General features: G+C 43.5%; 1 protein-coding gene across 2 annotated transcripts in view; it reads left to right on the top strand.

The window, feature by feature from the left end:
- Prkce (protein kinase C epsilon) overlaps window positions 1–21,712 on the top strand; it is a 514,303-nt gene that overhangs the window by 180,732 nt on the left and 311,859 nt on the right. For both annotated transcript variants that reach the window (XM_010615763.3, XM_033763891.1), the window contains exon 2: window positions 13,717–13,780. In XM_010615763.3, the coding sequence (XP_010614065.1) occupies window positions 13,717–13,780 (64 nt within the window). The remainder of the gene's footprint in view (window positions 1–13,716; window positions 13,781–21,712) is intronic.

Genomic DNA, 21,712 nt, shown 5'->3' on the forward strand with positions numbered 1-21,712 from the left:
GCAGGCCACTGCCCTGCTCAAACTCTGCTCTGACCCCTGTGCTACTCCAAGCCAGAGCCAAAGCACCTACCACCCTCTCTTGCTCTCAGCTCCTGCCCTCCCTCCCCCCAGTTATCCCGTCAACTTCCAGTCCTCTCCCACCTCTCAGTCTTTGCAGTTGTTCCTCTCTGTTCTCCCAGATGTGCACAGGGCTGGGACCTGCAGTGATCAGGGTGAATTTAGACTAATTAACCCAGCCCCCAAACTTTCAAATCTGCTGTTTTTGCAAGTAAGGCATAAAATACTTGAAGTCAAAGCCAAGAGAAAGTTTAAGGCATTTCCTTCTCTTAAGGAAACTAGGTTCCAGGGGCATCTCCTCTTGGCAATCGGCATGGCATTGATTAGTGGAAGGATGGGCTTGCAGGTTTTAAACCTTACTTTCTTTTCATGTGTTTGAGAATGAGAACTTCCTTTGTGCTTGATAATTGGTTTATTTCTTCTCTTTACTTCAAGCCCTGCCCCCTCCTGCATTAATTAGCAGTTGTAAATGGCCTTACACTGTCCTCACAAACAGGATGTGAGCTGTAGAACCCCTCTCCAGTGGTCTGTAGCACATCACACATGATAGAACACTTGTCTGCGCTGGCCCAGATGGCCTGTGGAAATCTGATATCCAGACTAGAAAGCCATGCCCGGAGGAAGCGTTCTGGCCGGCAGGCAGAACACTCAGTTTTGCAGATGTCCTTCGCCTCGCTTCCCCAGTGTCTTCCCTTCTGGTTGAGATGCTGGTGTGGGCTTCAATGTGGGAAGCTCAATATGCGGTCTAGCTGCTTTAACCTACTCATTTGCAAAGGCCTAGATTTCATAGCGGTGAGAACGGGAAAGAAGCACAGAATGGGTAGCAAGAGCTGCTCGTTTTCAAAAACAAGATCCTGTTTCATGTGTAAGTTGTGCCTGAAAACTTATATACTCAGGAAAAAAGAGCCACTTTTACTTTGGAACATAATCACTCCATTGTTGTGTAAAAGTATTCTGTTCCAGGAAATAGGAAACAGTGGCACCCTTCTTAGTTACCTCTTCCTCACCATTCTGATACAAAAGCTTTTTAAAAATTGCTATTTTCCTCCAACTCACAATCAATGGGAATAAAATATCACTGGTTTTGACTGACCTAGTGAATTCCATTTCACTGTACATAATATACACTCGGGACCTCTGCTTGGCTTTCTTAGAGCCACCTTTTTCTTTTCTCCTGTTTTCTTGAACATCGGAGACAAACAGGAGAATATATTGCAAAGGATGATGTGACAATGACTCTTGCTAGGTGAGAGGTATGAGAGGATCACATTGTAACAGAATTGCTCGCCCGTTACCTGATGACTAAATGCCAGTTTGTTACCCGAAAGGTAATTTAAAGGTTGCACAGTGTAAAATATGAACCACTCCCTAGATGGAGGTACGCCACCAGTTAGGGGACCTCTGATCACAGCAAAGGATTTCTAACCTAATATATGTTATGGGAAGCTTTTCCTTAATATGTTCAGACTATCCAACTGAGGAACATATCCAGCTACTTCTTACTCATTGTCTTAGTTACTTTTTTCTTGTTGCTGAGACAAAATACCTGATGCTCAAAGTTAAGGGAGAAAAGGTTTATTTAGCACAGTTTGTAGAGGCTTCAGTCTATAATTGGCTAGCTCCAGGGCAGGGTGCCATGGCAGAGGGGCAATAGTTCATGGCCAACCGAAGGTAGCAAAACACCATCTTTTCGCCCCCTTTGTCCTATCCATCCTACTTCGCTCGCAGCCTTAATCCCAATGTCCTTTAGCCCAGCACTGCACCATGAATCAATCCCAGCATCACTCACGCTGGATCCAGGTACCTCTGAAAAAGCCCCACCTACCACCTGAGGCTGTGGGGGGCACATCTAGACACGAGCCATAACACTCATATTTCGTGGTCAGGTTTGAGTAGTGTTATTAACATCTGACCCATCCCCCCAAAAATCTACCTTTAAAAATAGGCAAATTTAAAATAATTTGTCTCCTTTTTAACTTGTACTTTAAAGAACTGAAAATTAGGATAATTGAGTTTCTTTGTTCTCTTAGCTCTGGGTTCTTTGCATAGGTGCTTGAAAGGACTGCTTCATTTCATTGTGCCTCCTCGGGTCCTTATCTGTAAACAGGGAGATTGACTTAGGTAATGTTCTGAAAGGAACAACAGATTTACTTATTTTTAACTCGAAAGTAACAGTAGAAGAGTAGAAGGTTTAGAAAGTATGTACATCCCCACACATCACACATCATTCCACTACTGTGTAGATCGCCTTCTTTTCCTTTGTGCATGTATCTGTGTCATACCCATTTTATTTTTGTGAAATTAGATCCCGGAGTACATGTTCCTTAGTAATTTCACCCCACACTTAATACCATAACGGGATTATCTTTCCATTTTTATTAAATGTGATTCTAAAGATTTTTTCTCACAATTTTGTGGTAGCTAATGATTTGAATATGCTATAATTTATTTAAATAGTTTGCTATTACCAATTTTAAAATTTACCCTCTTTAAAATGCTATAGTATCATCTTTCTGCATATGTATGATTTGCAGTAAATTCCCAGAAGTAGAATTGCAAGGTCAAGGGATTTTTTTTTTCTTAGAATGCTAAAACACTACGAATTTTGTGCCAGTTTACACTTCCCCATCTTCCCCAAAAGAGTTCCTTATTGCCCCTAGCTCCCAGAAGCACACATATAATAGCATTTTAGGTGACAGACATGTCTTGAGAGTTTCCAGCCAAGGTGGGCTGGGAGCAAATGTGTGTTTCTCTGTCTGCTCCAGACTCTATCTAAATAATAGAAAAGGAAGAAGAGTGGAGGAGTCTATAAACACCCAGCGGTAGAAGATGCTTTCCTCACACTTCCAGTGAATTTCTGGGGGAGGAGAGTAGAGGGTAGGGTGGCAGCTGATGCAGCAGACTAGAGACACTTGGGAGCCACCGCTAGAACAGGTGCAGAGACGTTAGGGCCTGGTGCACAGCCAGTTTCTCTGAAGGATTCAGAAGCTCCAGGCTAGGAGACTGTCTCACCCCAGAGGGCAGGAGTGAACTGGGCAGCTAAAGACAAGGGCTGGTTGGAAGATCTGTGTGTGGACCTTTATATTCTACACCCTCACAGCAGAAGGTTCTAGAGCCATATATATTATGTGTGTGTGTGTGTGTGTGTGTGTGTATTGACCCAAGGATCAGATAGTCCAACATCTGAATAATAGGAGTTTCAGAAAAAAGAATTAAAACAGAAGAGGTCAACAACAAAGAGCAAATAGAAGAGTATCTCCCTGAAGTAGTTTTATACAGCCCAGTGAATCAGACTCCCTGACACATCATTGTGAAATTTCAGAACACTGAGAGTAACTTCCAGAGAACAAAAACAAAACAAGCCAAATAAGTCATATCCAAAACAACAGCAGTCAGGCTGACATCAGTCTATTTGCAGTTAGGATTTTTCAACCTAGCATTTATTATATGTAGCCCAGCTGTGACTGAATGTATGCGGACAGGGATGCAGGTGCTTCAGAAATTGGCTTGATACTACATATATATTGTGTGTGTGTGTGTGTGTGTGTGTGTATTGACCCAAGGATCAGATAGTCCAACATCTGAATAATAGGAGTTTCAGAAAAAAGAATTAAAACAGAAGAGGTCAACAACAAAGAGCAAATAGAAGAGTATCTCCCTGAAGTAGTTTTATACAGCCCAGTGAATCAGACTCCCTGACACATCATTGTGAAATTTCAGAACACTGAGAGTAACTTCCAGAGAACAAAAACAAAACAAGCCAAATAAGTCATATCCAAAACAACAGCAGTCAGGCTGACATCAGTCTATTTGCAGTTAGGATTTTTCAACCTAGCATTTATTATATGTAGCCCAGCTGTGACTGAATGTATGCGGACAGGGATGCAGGTGCTTCAGAAATTGGCTTGATACTCACTTTTAATCACGGTTGCCATCAGAATACACTTTACTAGTGAAAGCAAGGAACGAACTCAAGGAAGGTAATGGATTCCAGTGAGAGTGGCTGCACCATGGGGATGTGCTGTCCTGTAGCCGTGGAACATGAGGATGCAGCCAGGCCTGGTGAGGGAGGGAGGGCAGTGAGGGACTCCAGGAGGGCACATCCTGAGATTAAAGGGCCCTAGGAGAATGTGAAAAATCTGATAAAGGCAATTAGTAGAATGAAAAATGCAATTTCCATTTGGATTTGATGTTAAGTATTGTCCATCAAATGGCATGGGCCCAGCAAAAGAAAGTATTATATCTAATATAATTTATAGTAAAACTGTAATATGTAAATACTGTTATTTCATTTTCAGATTTTAGAACCAATGTAAAAATAAAACATAGAACTTAACTATGGTTAAAGGATAGAACATCCAGCAGTAAAGATAAAAATAGCAGAGATGGAGGGGGAGACAGGCAGAGGCCGGGGAATGCTGGAAATACTGATGTCGTCTTGTTATAATGGAGGGTCAAGGAATATTGTCTATATAGGTGATGGAACAAGGAACTGATACTTTAAATGGCTTTATGTATTGATTTATTGATTGATTGATTGCACTTGTAGAATGGAGAAGGAACTGAATTTTTCCCCCACTTCTGGGGATGGAACCCAGGGCCTTACCTGTGCTAGGCAAGTGCTCTGCCCTGGAGCACAATTCCCATCCGAAGAACTGGTAATTATGATTTCTAATTATTTTGTGGAAAGTAAAAGAGAAGGAAGGTGGTGAATGAGCCAAATCCTCATCTGTCAGCAAGGCAAATGAGAACATCCCAAATAAGAAATCAGAAAATTGAGGTACAAGCATTTTATTTAAGGGCATGGCAGTGACCATTAGAAAAACCCAAATATTAATGAATATAATTGGTTCCCATGGAGAGTGATGGGGTCAAGAACTGCTGCTTCTATTACAAGCAGACATTTAGATTTTGATTTTGTAAAACTGAACGATCACAATAGTTTTGGTTATATGTTAATAAACACGTAACACTGAAATACATACCTTGAAAGAAACTTTGGTTAGTTTGGTAGGCAAAAAAAAAACAAAAAACAAAAAAAACAAAAAACAAAACAAAACAAAAAACAAAAGAAAGGAAAAAGAAAGAGAGAAAAAGAAAAGAAAAAAATCTTGCTCTTGTTTCAGCTTGTGTTTCTTTATGTAAATTGCTTATAACTCTTGAATTTCTGCTCCATGATTTTTAAAAAATTTTTCTTTTTCTCTGAGGACATGGTTCTTACCTATACAAAGAAAAGCTATGGCAAATAGGACTCCCTATACCAAACATCTCTGTAAGGAGTGGTCCCTGGAAGGCATTTATTCTCCAAAGCTGGGCAGCCTGCATCATATCTATTCCCATTGTCTGAGTGGCTCAGCTGTTTTGCTGAGTGTTTGATGTGCTTTGAACTAAGAGCTCCAGGAGGGCAGTGAAGCAGCTTCACTTCCATTGCTCTTATGTCCAAGAAGCAACTCTTTTATGGTTATCCACTAAGCGTGGGTTTCAGGAACAGCTCGCGATGTGTTTTTTCCAGAGTCTCCTGCTGCTTGCTGGGCAGTGTGCCAGGCCCCAGGGTAACAGTTGGGAGCATTGGGCCTGGCATTAGAGAGCCTTGCTTTCATACAGGCTTCTCTTCTTTGGGGTGGGAGACAGAGGACATGTTATTTCCATGCCCAAGACTCAATCTTATCACCCATGAGAATAAGGATATTGCCTCTGTTAAGGTATAGATAGCAGTGTAATGTGCTCAGCAAAACAGAGTTATCAGAGTTGTGATGCATATTAGGAATCTAACTGTCTCTTCTTGAGGAATTCGAAGGGTTGCATAACCATGATAATGGTTTGGATTTTGCAGGGAGTCAAGCATTGAACATCTTTGTGAGCAGCCAGTGGTGAAGGTTCTATTGGATTGTGATATTACAGAACAGCGAACTCTGGGCGTGAAGATAATGTCTTTGGTCACAAAATCCTGTGCTCCCAACTGAACTTGTCTCCCTGCTCCACATAGATTCATTAGTTTCATGTGAGAGACTTTACTGATTGTCTGCCTTGGTCCAGCCCTGGATCAGGAACTATGCAGCCCTCAAAAGGAGGATGTGGCTTTACTTTTGAGGTGCTGAGTCCTGGTGAGAAGTAGCAATGTGGCTTGGCAGCTAATATTTGTAGGAAGCTAGCTGTGTGCCAGGCATGGTTCCAACAGCTTCACCATCATGTTAAATCCTCCCTGAATCAAAGTGATGTTCTCACTTTATAAGATGAAGTCAAAGCAAGCACCGCACATCTTGTAATAAGCAGAGCTGTGACTTGAACACAGGTAGACTAACTTCAAAGCCTTTATTCTTCGCCACTGAGGTCTATTGGCTTAGTGTGAGAAGCAGGAAATGTAAAATGAAACACACACATTTAAATACACCCAGGGAGGGAGATCATTTCAGAACAAAATGCAAACTGCGAAGTACAGATTGATAGCAGGGCATTTTTCACTTCGGAATGCCTAGGGTAAGCAGCTTCATTTCATGCTATTTGTGCTCATCCCCTCCTCCTTAGGCTGTGTAATTGCGCACTGCCACTTCCCTCAAAGAACACAGAGACACTATATTGTGACCAGATGAAGCTTCGTAAATCATCACACACGCTCGATGTTTGGGTGCTTTTGGGATTTCTGAGCTCAGGAAAGCATTTTCACACACATGGGAGTTATTTGTTTTCTGCTGCTTTTGTCATCAGAGAGAACCAACTCCCCAGGGCCATTTCTGACCCCACTGAACAGAAGAAACGGGTGCTACCTTGAGTTTACTCTATCTGGAATGCGGAGATGTGTAATGTAGACCTTTGGTCTAGACAAGGAGATGCTGGGTACTGCTCAAGTTGGTACCTATATCCTGGCTGGCTATGGGCGATGGGAAAACAGTGTGCAACCAGATTCAAGGGGCATTTATGCAGATGTGTCTGATAACTAAACCCAGCTACACTCTGAGGAATTGTAGGTTAGAAAAAGCCAATGAAGTTAAGGGAACATTTTCTATTTCCTTTTTTTTTTGTACTGAGGATCGAACTCAGGTCCTTGCACTTGCGAGGCAGGTGCAAGAATCACTGAGCTAAATCCCCTGCCCAGGAACATTTTCTTTTTTAAAAAAGAGGTCTTCACTTACACTTTGTAACAAGTTATATTGAAACACATTTTAACACAAATGGTTTAAAAGGCTTAGAGTGAAGTGTAAGACCCTCTTTTGATTTCTGGTCCACTTATCCTTAGTGTTGATCCTTTGAGGCAACCCCTGTCTCCTGATGAGTAAGACTTCTCCTATAGATAATCCATCTGTAGAATAAGTGTGTGTGTGTGTGTGTGTGTGTGTGTGTATGTGTGTGTGTACGCCCACGTTGGTACCACTTCCTTCCACATTGGTACCCCTTCTTTTCATATGACAGCAAACATGCTATGCTTGCTTTCCCCCTACTTAAGATACAATTTCATATCAGTCAGTACATATTGATCTTTTTTCCCCTTTTTAGCATTTGTATAATGATCTACCGTATGGTGATCAATTTGTTGAAGCAGCCCCCTATTCACATGTATTTAGATGATTAAGATCACTTAAAAAAGTTCTGGAGCATTTGGTCTAGTTATCTTAACTATGAGCAAATGGAGATTCACACATGCAGAGATGGATTTAAATAATTCAGTAGACTCTTGAACCTACATTTGGATGTGTTTTTCTTGCTATTATTGTATTTTGATCACAGACGACAGAAGAAGGTGGCTCAGCTGTATGTCTGAGTGTGTTTGCACACGTGGGTGGGTGTGTGAATGTGTGTTCCCACACTGGTAGGTGTACATTATGTTGTGTGACAGATGTGTGCTTCAAAAACTCTGAATGAGTTCTTTTATTTTTAAAAATGGAATATGAAATTTTAAATGCTCTAAGGGTGGGAAGATGATGTTTTATTTAAAGAAAACTTTGTGGAGGAATCCTTATGTGAAGTGAGTTCTTTATTTCCTTAAAAAAAAAAACTGCTTCATTGAGGTATAGTCTGCATACGATTAAGTGTAGCCATTTAAAGTGTGTGGCTTAAGGCATTCGGCCGAATGTGTCCATTCACATAGTTACTGTCATAATATCTACTAAATACCTGCTAAATCCCTCTCATGTGCTAAGCAGGCAAGGTGTGTGAGAAGGAAACAAAATTCTCCCACTTATTTTACGAAAGCAGATGCTATCTGGAGCCTGTTCACAGGGTGGACCCCACAAATGTACATGTACATGTATACTCTCGACCGTTTTTTTCAGCCAATGCGCAGCAGCTTTCTCCTCAAGATGAAGAGCCTTTCATTAAATTAGGTGCTACCCGCAAAATCAGCACGCAGAAGCTACGTAAGCATTGCCCATTGGGCTGCCCACAGGTTGAAGCTAGGAGGGTGAGGGTGCTTGTTGTATAAGTGTCCTGTGTTTAGACCAACTTGCCTTTCCCACGCCAGGGGCCCTGTGGACTGGAGTGTGCCCGAAGTGTGGGAGAATGGTCTCCTGCGAAAGGGGGTACAAGATGTGGGTAGTGGATCTTCTCTAGGAAAGAATCCTCCCTGTGTTTTCTCTCTAGGTGGTCCCTCCCTCTTCTGCCTCCTTAGTCAATCCCCACCCTTCTCCAAGTAACAACGACAAAAAAAGAGATAACTATTTGATAATCTGGGACCTGATTGTTGGAATAAGGCCAGCGCATGCCTCTCTTCCTTCTCCTCCTTTCTGGATCCATTTGCTCCTGATGTTCTTTCGCCTCCTTCACTTTCCGTGCCTGAGGGTAGCTGGAAAGGGAAGTGAAACTCACACTGGGATTCTGTGACCTGTGGGCTTCTAAGGTTTGCTTAGAAGTCTCAGGCGAAAGTTTGCTTAGAAATCTCAGGTGAAAGTTGAGCCTTCCGTTAGGAGGAAACTTGACTTCAATTTTCAATTTCTCATCTCCCTTCCTTTGAACCTGATACCTCCCAAAACATAGGCGAGCGACACCTATGGATCGTTGGGGACTGACACCTGTGTATCAGTGGCTGCCAGGGACAACTCAGCTCTGGTGGCATCCTTCTGATTTTGCTAACCTGGTTGGCAGAGCTCCCACTGGGCATGTGTGCTGTGCTGGCAGGAGTATCAGATGGACAGTCGGGAGCTGAGCTTGCAAGTTTGGACTCTGCCAGTCACTCCCAGGCTGCCTTGCTATGGGACACATTCCCAGAGACAAGGTGTGCATGACAGTTCCTGGAGTCGTGCAGCCAGTGTGCCCTCACAAGCACGCTGTGACACTAATGCCTGCTGTCTCACAGTGGGTGTGTCCAATCCACATGAAGCCCTGGATAGCTAGTAATGCAGCCCCATGAGATCAAAAACATATAACATTAGTATATGATTTGTAGCATATCTTTCATGTCTCAATTGCACAGTGCTGGATTGTGGCATGCATGGGTGACAATGGGACACTCTGTTGGAGAGGGTGCAGGGCACTGCTGGAACTGAGGCTGGAGGCTGGAGAGAGTACCTCCCTTGGAGAGGCTGTCAGAGAAGTCTCTGTGGCCCAGGTGTGGTGGCAGGGCATGATGCTGGCTGGGTCTGGCAGTGACCTCTAGAGTCCTCAGTCCTGTGCATCTGGGCAGACCTGGTGGGGTGTGCCGGCTGAAAAGCTCTTTGTATCCCAGTTTTCTCATTTGGAAAGTAGAGACTGTTGCCAACCTCATAGAAGGGTAAGTGAACCAAGGCAAAGTAAAGCCCCCAACCTACTGTCTGAGTCACAGTAAGTACTCAGAAAACCTGAGTCCACCCTCCATTCCCCTTCCTTCATGAGCACCCTCAGACCTTCTGGTGCCTAGGTGTGAGGCCTTGCTTGTCCCCATGTTCACCCAGACTGGGTACAAGCCTCACACCTTGGTCCTTTATTTGATTTTCGCAAGACCACTGTAAATTCATCAGGTATCGTAGAATAATGTGTTATGATAATTATCGATTTGGGACAAGAACATGTCTTTTTGTTGTTGTTGTTGTTGTTAGGGGAAATGTGTTACAGTAGAAAGGCTATTGAATTAAAAAGCAAAAGGCTTGAAGACTTGGCCTATTAATGGTAACAGCACCAGCAATGACTATTTGTGCCAGGCACGTGCTAAGTATTTTATGTAGATGATGCCAGAGAACCCCACAACAGCCCAAATGACACAGGACTTGGTACTAGCTTCATGACAGGCAGTTGAGGCTTACAGAGGGTAGTTGCTAGCTTCAGGCCACCTAGCCAGTGTGTCTTAACCATGACACACTGAAGAACCCCCGAGTGCCAAGTGCTTTGTATTACATCTTATGGGATTTCCGTGCCAACCCATTTCACAAATGAAGAAGCTGAGGCTTTCAGAGTCAGTAATTGTCAGCAGGGATCCAGCCCTTATTTGACTCTAGAGGCTGTGACTATCTGCCCCACTGCCCCACTGCCCCACTGTTTGACAGCCTGGCTTCTGGCCCTAACTGGAGGGGTAGCCAGAGGCAAGTAACTTGAAAGAGCATCATAGTCCAAGAAAACAGAGATGGTTGGGAAGACTGTCATGGAAAGGTACGAAATCTGAAAAGGTTTAATAAATAGAGCTGTACTGGGAACAACTGGGAGGAACTTGGAATGCAGGGTGCATTCAGAGCCAACCTTGGGAATGTCCAGGGTCAACTTTTAGGTGGCACCAGCTGCCTAGTACTGATGCCTGTGGATGCCTCACAGGGTTACACAGGGCTAGGCACCTACCTTGCTTAACTATCTGGGCCATGTAATCCTGATCAGAATTTGTGCTAAAATGAATCTGGCCATGAACTTGCACCAATCTTTGCCACCTTTTATACTCTGTGACCCCTCCGGTCATCAACACTAAAGCCCCACCATCCTGGATGGATTCTCAGAGCCTCCTCGCTTGGCTGCCTGGGGCTTGGCCAGCACTCTGTGGCCATCTGCTCAGGCTGCAAAGCTCTTTGTTGCTTTTGGCATGTTTAATAGCTTAATTTCTATTTTTCTGTTGGGAAATGCTATTCACTGGATTGAGACAGCAGTGGGTGCTCAAATGGTTTCTGATTGCTATCTTGAATGTTAATATCCTAATACATTTTATTGTCAATGACCTGTCCTCCCTGCCATGAGCTCTCTTACTTCTCTTTTTCAAAGATAGGCTCACAGTCTGCCTTCCACAGGCCTCGCTTTCCAGCTCATTCCTTTGCTCCTCCCTCCCTGCTTTTCACAGATAGCATTGTACTGTGCCAACAAAGCCCACAGTCCTGGGAAATCTTTGACTTGGAGGATATGAGAAAGTGTTTCGTTTTGCCGGAGGGGCTAGCAGGGATGATCTAATCTCTGAAAGGCACACATTATTTAAATTCCGTGCTCTGGGGCAAGCAGGCCCTGATATTTTTGAGCTTTGGCAGGGAGGGGATTCTGGTTTGGCTCTCTTCAGTAGGGCTGATGGTTGGTTTTCCTGTTTGTAATTCAGGGCAGGGGCTAGGTTATACTTGCGGCAGGGTCATTACTAGTGGTGAGAGTTTGGGGGAACATATTCTTTCCTAGTAAACTTAAAATCACGGCCTCTTAGGACACAAGGGGTGAGAAAGATCATCTTGAGGAATTGCCAGTTTGTCATTTGGTTCCCATCTGGACCCCAGACTCAGGTGACAGTTCCTGTGCAGGGACTGGGGGGGCACTGCTGATGTACTCACTGTGCTCCCGTGCTTTCTGTACCAGTGGCCTCACCTATGAAGCGTGGAAGACCTCTTCAGATGAAAACAAAAATTTGAGGGAAACCATAAGCACTCTCAACCATTAAAGGTGAAGTGTGGCAGTGCGGTGGGACTCCTGTGTGACTTTGGGCACATAGATTGTATGTGGGGTGAGGTGGCAGTGGGGAGGGTGCTGGACAACATCAGTTCAAGTTGAATTTCTTTGCCTTGTGGGCACTCGTATATAACATTCGTGGTATAGCCACCTGGACCTCCCCTTGCCCTCCATCAAACATTGTAAAGTGTAGATCATGTGCCCTGGAGATGCAGTCTTGGAGGGGTGGAGTGGCCCACAATAGGTTCTGGAGGTCCTGAACAGAGAGTCTTTTTCTATCTGCACAAATGTATCCTGGGGATTTCCTAACCCAAAGACAGTGAGCTAAGGACACAAATATGGTTATCATGCCTCCTATCTAGCAGGGAAGATGAACAGTGTGGTACAGTTTAGTTTAAGCCATGATGAGGACATCCCCGATGTGCAGTGAGAACACAGTTACAGGGATAGTAAATCTGACTGGGCCTATCTGGAAAGGCTTCGGAGAGGAGGTGATAATTGACCTTGACCTTGAATGGGGAGGAGGTGTCCACCACATTGCCTCTTGTCTAAGTGTTATTTGCTAAATGTTTGCCTGCTCTTTGCTGGGGACAATACAACAAAACAAGGGAGGAGAGCAGTGGTTCCTGCCATCAAGAAATGCACAGCTTGCTGGAGAGAGAGCCCAGTGCTTAGAAGACAGTTAAAACTCTGTGTGGACAGATGATGGAGGTGGGAGAGGCTAATAGGGAGACTCGGTAATCCGGGGTTTCCAAAGTTGCTACTCTGTCTTATGGAGAACATGGTTTCTGCAAGGTTCAAACCTATCAAAGATATCCGAACTTTGAGAGGCTCAGTCCTCTGGTGTTTTCTCCTACTGTGCAATTTCATCAGGGTGGTTCTGTGTAGCAGAATACTTGGATGGGTTGGGAGCAAGTTGGGTGGGGTGGAGAAGGCTGGTGGCACCCAGTGAACATTGTTGACTCCCTCTGTACAATCCTGGTAGAATTTAGGATTTGCAAACACGAGCAGCCAACATGCAACCTGAACATAACATGGGTGTCCCCAGTCATGCATGAGTGCCATGCACTTTGTGAGCCTTTGCTTTCGTTGCTCCCACATGGAATGCCTTCCCTTTCTTGCCCATGATGACTTTCCTGAATGCTTTTCTGTACCTCAAGCTCCTGGGATATGGTACCAGTTGCTTTCTGTATTAAGATGAGTTCGGCACTGTTCTCTGCCTTTTAAATCCCTGATGAGATTGCAAATGCCACGAGAGCAGGAAGGGTAGCTTGCACTTCTTCTATTTCCCCTGGGAGCAGGTTGTATAGAATAGAGAATGTGAATTTGTCGAGTCTTAGCACTGAATCTCAGCATTGCCAACTACTTTGGAACTTGGAGCATAGTCTCCTTACCTATAAAATGGGATAACACAGGACCTTTTAACCTTTACACTACTGATACGTTTGGCTGGATGATTCTTTGTTGGGGGGAACGTAGGATGCGTAGCACTTCCCTGGCCTTTACCCCTTCGTTGCTACTCACAGCCCTGGCCTGCCAGTCACGACAATCTAAAACGTCTTCATATGATTGCCAAGAATCCCCTGAGGAGCAGAACCACTCTCAGTTGAGAACCACTGGGATGGCACTACCTTTTTGCATAAGCCTCAGACCTCCTGCTACTTCCTCTGGGACACCGTAGACATTCAGTCAGTGTTAATTCTTCTTCAGTCCTCATTCACCTGCAGCTTGACACATTGTGGACCATTGAGACACTGTGTGGAGCTGTGACTGGGTTTTAACATTCTGGGGTGGATCTCTCGGGTTATCCACACAATGCACTAACAGAATCCCTTGTCATTTTCTCAATTGCAGATTGATCTGGAACCAGAAGGAAGAGTTTATGTGATCATCGATCTCTCAGGGTCGTCAGGTGAAGGTAGGAGAGCATGACCTCTCATTCTTGTCTTCTTCTGTCGACCCTTTGTCTTCTGGGTCTGTCCTTTCCCTTCTTGGCTGGAGCATATCACAGTGACATTTAATTAATTGGCATACTTTAAAGGAGAAGGTTATTTTGAAGATTCTGTGCCTGTGTACCAAAAGAGATCAGCCATCTGTTAACTGGTGGAACAGAGGGAAGATTTTTGACTTATCAAGCTAGGCCAATAAAGCAGGCGTTTCTGCACACTGTGTGCAGGGCAGGCTTTGGTGAAGTGGCAGCTTCTCCCAGGAGGTTGTGTGGGGCTCATGTGTACACAGTGAGGAGGAAGTAAAACCAGTTGGTGTAACAGTATTCAGGAATGAAAAAATTGAAGTGTCAAACTTTAGAATCTTACTTCTTTAGAGAGCTTATAGATTGTTTTACCAGTTCTTTACACAGTAAACACCCTGCCCTTAGAGAGAAATAATGGGGTGAAGGAATCTCTGCTCCCCACTGGCTGGCTTGATGGCATGTGGATTTTGTATGATAGTTGGATTTTCCTTCTCTCTTCTTTTTCACACTCTTTACCTTTGATATTTTCCCCCCTTTGCTTAATTAGTACCTTTTCAGGGTTTATGTTGGGTGGTAAGGACTGAGCAATCAGCACAAGATAAGGCTGGAAAATAAAACTGTCAAGACAGAAGCAAGGAGGTCATGGCAGAGAAGTTTGTGAACTATCTTTCTCCTCCTCCTCTTTCTGTGGGCAGGGGGACACGTTATTGGTTTTAATGAGACGGCACAAAGATTGGGCAATCAGAGCTCATTCTTGGCAGTGAGACAAAATGTGATTTGGGGTTTGGGTCCCAAGAGGTAAAGATGGGCACTTAGCTCCTTAAGCTCTCCTGTCTGAAAAATTTGGGCCGTTTCCACAACACCTGCCCAGAATACTGTGAATCACAAGAACAAAGCCCCAACCCCACACGTGGTCTCTAGGCAAAGGTTCAGTGATGGGAAGAAAGTTTGAAAGCAAAATGAAAGGAGCTAGTTGAATGATACAGTACTTGATAATGGTGCCTGATGACTTTCATTTGGCTAATTCATTGCCCAATCTCTGAACAACAGGTGTTCAGAATAATAGAATAATTGTGCACATATGGGGATCATACTAGGATTTAGCACTCTTTTAATAGATACCAATGATTCAGGATAGGTTTGAAGCTTTAAATATCCTTTCAAAATCGGTTGCTTACGTTTTCTGCTCTTTATTGCAATTACATTTTGGCATTTCTAAATTCCTTCCTCTGTTCTCAGTGCTGCTCAGCCCAGGATAGATCTGAGGATTTAGCAATATTTAGTATGAAGTATTTAACACCTACAAGGGGGTTTAAAGGAAAGTGAAATATGCACCAGTGCCCTACTACTCAGATTAAGCACCCTGGCCAGGTGTAGAGGAACATGCCTATAGTCAGTCCTAGTTACTCAGAAGTCTGAGTCAGGATGATTCCTGGAGGCCAGGAATTGGAGGCCAGATTGGGCAATAGAGCAAGAACCTGTCCTCGCACACAACAAAACAAACAAAAAACAGCCAGTAATGTAAAGTCTTATAATCGCTTTTAACATTTTTAATATGTATGTGTTCCACATTCACCAGGCTTAAGATTTTACAGTGGTCTTTGATTGTAAACAGTGGTTAAACATTCAATAGGCAAATTTCAGTTTCTTTTTTTCTTTCATAATCTTAATTAAGCACACACTTCCTGTGACAAGATGCTGGACAACCTGTGGCAGGCTTGGGTTATTTTATTTTTCTTCAGAAAGATTAATGACTTGTAGAGTTATAGAAGGCATTTTTTTTTTACATTAGAGGGAAAGGAGATGGACAGTGAATGAATGAATAAATAAATCAGAAGCAATTGATTTTTTTCTTCTTGCTTCTATGGTTTATTGCATGCGAATAGCCAAAGCAATTTTCTTTGGGTTAAATTCTTGGTCTTCTTTTTTTTAATCTCTTTCATCTAAAGAAAATAGAGTTTACTTTAGAAATGCTGACACATGCCAGATTCTGTAAAGTGCTAGCATGTGTTACTCTGAAGAAAAAAAGACATGTTTCCATTCTTTTTTTCTTTGCTGTTCCTGGACTTACAATCTTTTTTGTGGGTGGTGAATAGGCTTTCAGTAGTCCCTTCCTCAAAGTTGATCTCGTTGTTTTCTGCTTATGTTGAACCCATCTGTCTGTAGTCCTTTGCCAGGACCGTGAGGGCTCCAGGCCCAGAGGTGGTATTGGTTCAGGAAGAGCTGAAAGAAAGAGGAGAGGACCTAGAAAACGAAATACCACTTTGGTTACCTGGACTTCATGAGGACAGTCTGGGGTGAACTGTGGTTGTCAGGGCTGCCTGCTATATATACAGACTGGAAATTCACAGATCCTTGCTAAAGTTCCTTTCTTGAGTGCGGATGCCTAAACTGTGTTTTGTGAAAGGGTGAGAAGAGAGTTGAAATGAGGCATAGCTGGTTTTCACCACTCTGTTATTTTGCCATCAGGCATCCCTGCAGCTCCCCTGTCCCCTCCAATGCTGCCCCATCAATGGAGAAAATATATTCAGAGCAATGGCACAAGCTTTACAACACATGCAAATCCCAAAGATTTCAGAGAAAGGTGTGGGGGTGGGATGGTGTGAACACATACCCTTCTTCTAGGATGTGCCAAAGAATTCTTTCTGTTGTGAACATGCTGTTAGAAAGCCTGGGTGTCTATATCCTCTACAGCTGGGTGTAATGTGATTTCTAACCGTCTAATAAAATTCCACTGCTTGCATATCCTGTGCAGTTCACCATAATGGGATTTGACCAGTATGTGCTTTAGCTAAACCAGATCACCCGACCCCAGATGTAAAGGGTTGGCTGGGTGAAGAGTTAGGGTCATTTCTGTTTTAATCCTTTGGTGTAATTTGTTGTTGTGGTTTTTTTGTTTTGTTTTGTTTTGTTTTGTTTTGAGACAGGGCCTCAGTATGTAGTTGAGACTGATCTGAAACTCACTATGTAGCCCAGGCTGGTCTCGAATTCACAGTGATCCTCCTGCCTCAGCCGCCCGCTCCCAAGTGCTGGGATTATAGGTGTGCGCCACCACCCGGCCTTTGGTATAATTTGAATAGACGTCTCTTGGATCACACTTGAAGGCTGGCTGGTATCTTTGGCAGGTAGAAGTTGAAGAAACAGGTTATTTTTGGAAAGGTGCATTCCTAGACACTTTGCTTATGTTATCCCAAGTAGCAAACCTACTCACAGAGTGCTCGTGTGTGCCCAGTCCCAGGTGCCCCTTAGTGTTTTGTTTTCATCTGAGATAGCAGTCATATGGCTGCCTAATAAGCAAGGTGCTATGGGCTAGCACATACTTAAAGCATAATTAGCCCAGATAACAGAAGCATAAATAGCAGTGTAATTCTCAGATGGGCAGATGCTTCTTTCTTGCAGTGTGCCTTGTTTAGTATTCCTTAATTATAACATAATTTGTATATGGTTTCTTACTTTTTTATAATTATATGGCAATGCACCATTATCTGTAGGCCTCCGGGTAAAAACATATCAGAGTTGACCTTGGACTTCTAGGTCCTTCTTCCCCTGGCTTCCATCGAGGTATAGGTCTTAGAGAATTCTTTAGCGTCTAAACTGACAATGGAAGTAGCAAGAAGTAAGTAGGCCTCATTGCAGTGTTTGGTTCACCAAGTTGTTTTTGCAATAACATACAGAAGCTGTAAAACAATTTGAAAGCTTTTTGCAACACACACATCAGAGATGATGCAGTTAAACCAAGGTCTAGAGGGACTGCACTGCGGAAGCAAAAGATAAGAAGCAGGGAACAGCATCCCCTTCTGCAACCACATGCTGCCGAGTGTTCTGGGAAGGAGCATGGCCTTAGGAGTCCCTTCAGACTTGGATGTAAGTCTTGGTTGTCATTTTTACTAGTTTGGAGCTTTACGTTTCTTACTCATAATAGCTCCTGTGGTAGGTGCCACGGGGAGATTGCTATAAGAGTAGTGGTACAGTGCCCTTGCACATATAAGATATTCAGTAAATGTCCAAAGGCCTTGGAGGTCTCGGGGCAGACAGGTGGGCAGAGTTGTATGCATCCCCTCGTTGGCAGCAGGCAGGGGGTTCAGGGAAACTGAGGACAGGTTTCTGACTCTGGGCATGCACACCAGGGCCAAGCACAGGTGAAGGAAAGAGAGAATAAAGAATGCTATGTCTGGCAGCAGCTCTGAGATTGCTTTCAGACCTCGTATGGTGCTGGCCCATTGTCTTATCTCTTCCTGTCCTTTCCCCAAGTGAAGTAATTACCAGAAGAACATTCTGGAGCGCCCCTAGCCCCTGGTATATGTCCGGTGGTCTTTAATGTCAGAAACCTCTTTCTTGTGGGAGCCTGACTTGTCCCATCCCTCCACAGTGCAGACTGAGAATATTTAGTCCCCTGCTCGCACCAGCCCCTTGGTGAGAGCCCTTCATCTATTTGAAGACAGTTGTTAAATCTCTCTTCTTCAGGCTGAATCCATGAAATCCCTTAACCTTTCTGAAAGGATATTTTAGACATCTTAGCTCATCTTCACAGCTCTCTTCTGGACTGTTTTCAAATTGCACAGGGAGACAGATGTGATCACGCCAGCTTTGCTTAGTTCTGGGAAAATAACACATGTAGAAATTTTAGCTTTACCAAGTCCTCGATGCTGTCATCTTTACATGGAGATGGGAAGTGGGAAAAGCAGGTGATGTGCCTCAGAGCTACAGGGTGATTGGGAGGAAGTCACACCATGGAGATGACCTCCCCACTATTCTTTTTTTGTGTTCGTTTCTTAAGAAAACTTTTTATAAAAATACAAAACTAGAGTTCTTAGTTTTTAACCCAAAAGTGACCTAGGAGTCCCTTTCATAATATGCAGATCACTTTTCCACTCTTCCTTGGTCCCAGTTCAGGAATGGCTGGATCTTTCTCAGGCTCTCTGTAATGTGGGCCCATAATTAATTCCTGGTTTGAAACTAAACCTGACTCAAATCCTAGCAGGACAGTAATCTGTTCTACTGACATTACTCAGAGATGTTAGAGTCTGGTGTCCACGGTGGCACTGGAGTTCTGCCTTTGGGGTGGAAACTCCACCCTCTCCTGTATGCAGCATCTCCTGGATTCCAGAATCCTCCTGAAGCTTCCATTCATAGGAATTCTGCCTTTTCTAAATTTTATGTTATTTAATCCAATGCCTTTGGCCAAAAGGAACCATTCATTCACATAACCAGTACACTTCAACAAATGTGCCAAGCGTGGTGTCTTGCTTCGTTTAGGAGAATGGGAAGTGGGAAGAAAAGTGAAAAATGAAATAGGGCATTCACAAGAATTAGGACACATGGTCTTTCCTTCAAGGTTCTTGCAATTTAATTGGAAATCAAAGACTTGGAGGAAAAAAGCATTCAAGAACAGTGCAAACCAATATCACATGGAGGCTGAATTGAATTTCACCAGGAGCTCTCCAAAGGGGAATGAATTGGAGCTGGACTAAGCTAGGGAAATTTTAAGGAAAAGGCAGGGTTTGGACTGGAAAGGAAAAAAATGGATAGATTAAATTGTTAGGGAAGAAGTGGAGAGGCCATTCTTTTGGCATTAAGGAAGGCTGGATAGGCAGGATAAATTAAATAGACAAGTGTATGTTCTCTGGGAGCATCCAAAGAAAGCCGATCATCAGTGGCAATTTTCATGCTATGCAAGCAAGAAAATGAAACGCCATAAGTGATTAATCTGTGTTTGAAGGTCGAAGGCAGTTGTTCTGGATGTAAACTTCATGATCAAGGCCCCTCTCCCTTCCAGACTGCAAGCAGGAGTGGTCTAGGTCAAACATGATCAAATCCACGGCCTTGTGCAGAGCACCTGTTACATCTATGGCACAGAGGTGTTTTGACAGTTAAGCCTAGGTCCAAGTGTCCCTTTGTAGCTTTTTCAAATATGTTTTCTTTTTTTTCCCTATTAGTAATCTTAGAGTCCCTTGGTAATGCTAATCACTCCACAATCCTAGTTTGTCTCCTCTCCAGCCTTCCTAAGTTTCCCCAGATCAAGCTTAGACACTCCCACACTTTCTCTTTTCAAGTTCTGCTCTGTCTCTATGAAAAAACATTACTTGAGAGCAGAAGGTGAGCTTCTAGTTTCCTAAACGGAGGACTTCAAAGCCAGACACCAGCCGGGGATTTAGCTCAGTGGTGCCACCACCTGCCTTGCAAACACAAGGTCCTGAGTTCGATCCCCAGCATTCCTCCCATCCCCAAAAGCCAGGCACCAGTCCCAAGGTGCTGATCTGTCTCCCTTCTGTGATGTGCCTTAGGCTATGGAGTTCTGGCCTTTTCACCCCTGAATTCCCCAGACATCATAGATATGTCAGATTCTCAAGTAGTACATGGAGCACAGAAAGCAACAAAATAACAAAATTTAGATGTTTAAAAACATTGTTCTTACAAGATGTGCTAAGGATTCCCACTGCCTCAGAACAGCAATTTGTGACCATTGATACTCAAGGCACAGGGAGCAGGTTTATTATCCAGACTTTTGGCTTCATCCTTGTCCCGATGGAACAAATAATTATTTCTAGAAGTGACCATATGCACCAGATGAAACAGGGGAGTCAGCTTGAAAAGAGCGCCATGCCCCTGTTAAGGAGTTTATAATGTCACAAAGAGACCTTGCTGAATGTTTGATAAGAAATAAGCCAAGAAACCCTCATTTTTTCCCCAAATAGCCTCTAGATGCACAGCAGTTCTTCTGAAGTGAATCATCCATGGTTAATGACACCAAATGCCAACATTTGCAGATGAAAAGCTGCATAGAATCTGGAGTGTTTGGAGAACAGAGCTCTTCATGATCACTGTTAGAGCCTCCTTCCTGTCTGCCAGTATAGGAGCAGGAGTGTGGATATATATATATTCTGTTGACTGCGTGCCTGTTTTACTAATGAAGTAATTGAAGATGGAGTAGTTATGTGGAAGAAATAAGCTTATAGAAAGTGTGGATTTATAATAGGTCCTTAGCTACACGTGGGCCCCATGTTTCCTCTCATTGTGTCTCTGTTGCCCTGTTGTATATCATTTGTGTGTCTCATAGAGAAGATTGTTTTGGGAAACTCATGTTTGCAGTGCAGATCATATTTGGTCAAAGTGGCCTATAATTTAATCATTTACTGTTGTTAATGTTCTTGTGATTTGGCTTAGAAGAAAAGGGTATTTCCATTCATCTAACCTAATTTAGAGTTGTCTTTCAGTACCAATTATTCTGTTCTTTTATCTAGTTGAAATTGGCCAGTGCTGACAGTTTTATTGATGTTCCTTATTACCTAGATGTGTTGAAACGTTCACATATTTACAATCAAGTGCATTCACGATCAATGATTGAGGGGTTAGCACTAGGCCTTTTTTTTTTTCCTCCTTTATTGCGAGTCTTTGGTGTGAGCTTTTGTAGACTGAGGGCGGAATGTACATGTGCACGTGGGTGAGAATGAATGTCTCTGAATCTCCACTCTGCTTCCTCCTCATTGGCTCAGTCCTTTCTTTTCACATCTAATACACACAAGGCTGTAGGGCTGTGGGGGAGTGAACATTGTCCCTGCTCACAGGAAGCTCATTTTCTGCTAAAAGTAGGCAAGCGACCACGAAAGTGTGCTTTAAGTGTTGTTAGGACAAAGTACAGCAGGGTTGCCAAGACGGGGTCTTTCCACTTGAAGACTCTCAGTAAATGACATCCACTAACACTGATCCTGTACATCCCATTAGATCCACAAAGCGGACCTGAGATGCGGGTACTAACCGTTATCCTGTCTATGGTTGAGGAAGTAAATAGCTTCAGCCCACAGATGATCTCCCTAAACAGAAGATCAAATAAAGGGGAGCTAGGACTCATCAAACTTTTCAGGAAATGTCTTTCAACAT

The sequence above is a fragment of the Fukomys damarensis genome, unplaced genomic scaffold (genome assembly GCF_012274545.1).
Source record: "Fukomys damarensis isolate Sample0158 unplaced genomic scaffold, DMR_v1.0_HiC HiC_scaffold_2, whole genome shotgun sequence".
Lineage (NCBI taxonomy): Eukaryota > Metazoa > Chordata > Mammalia > Rodentia > Bathyergidae > Fukomys > Fukomys damarensis.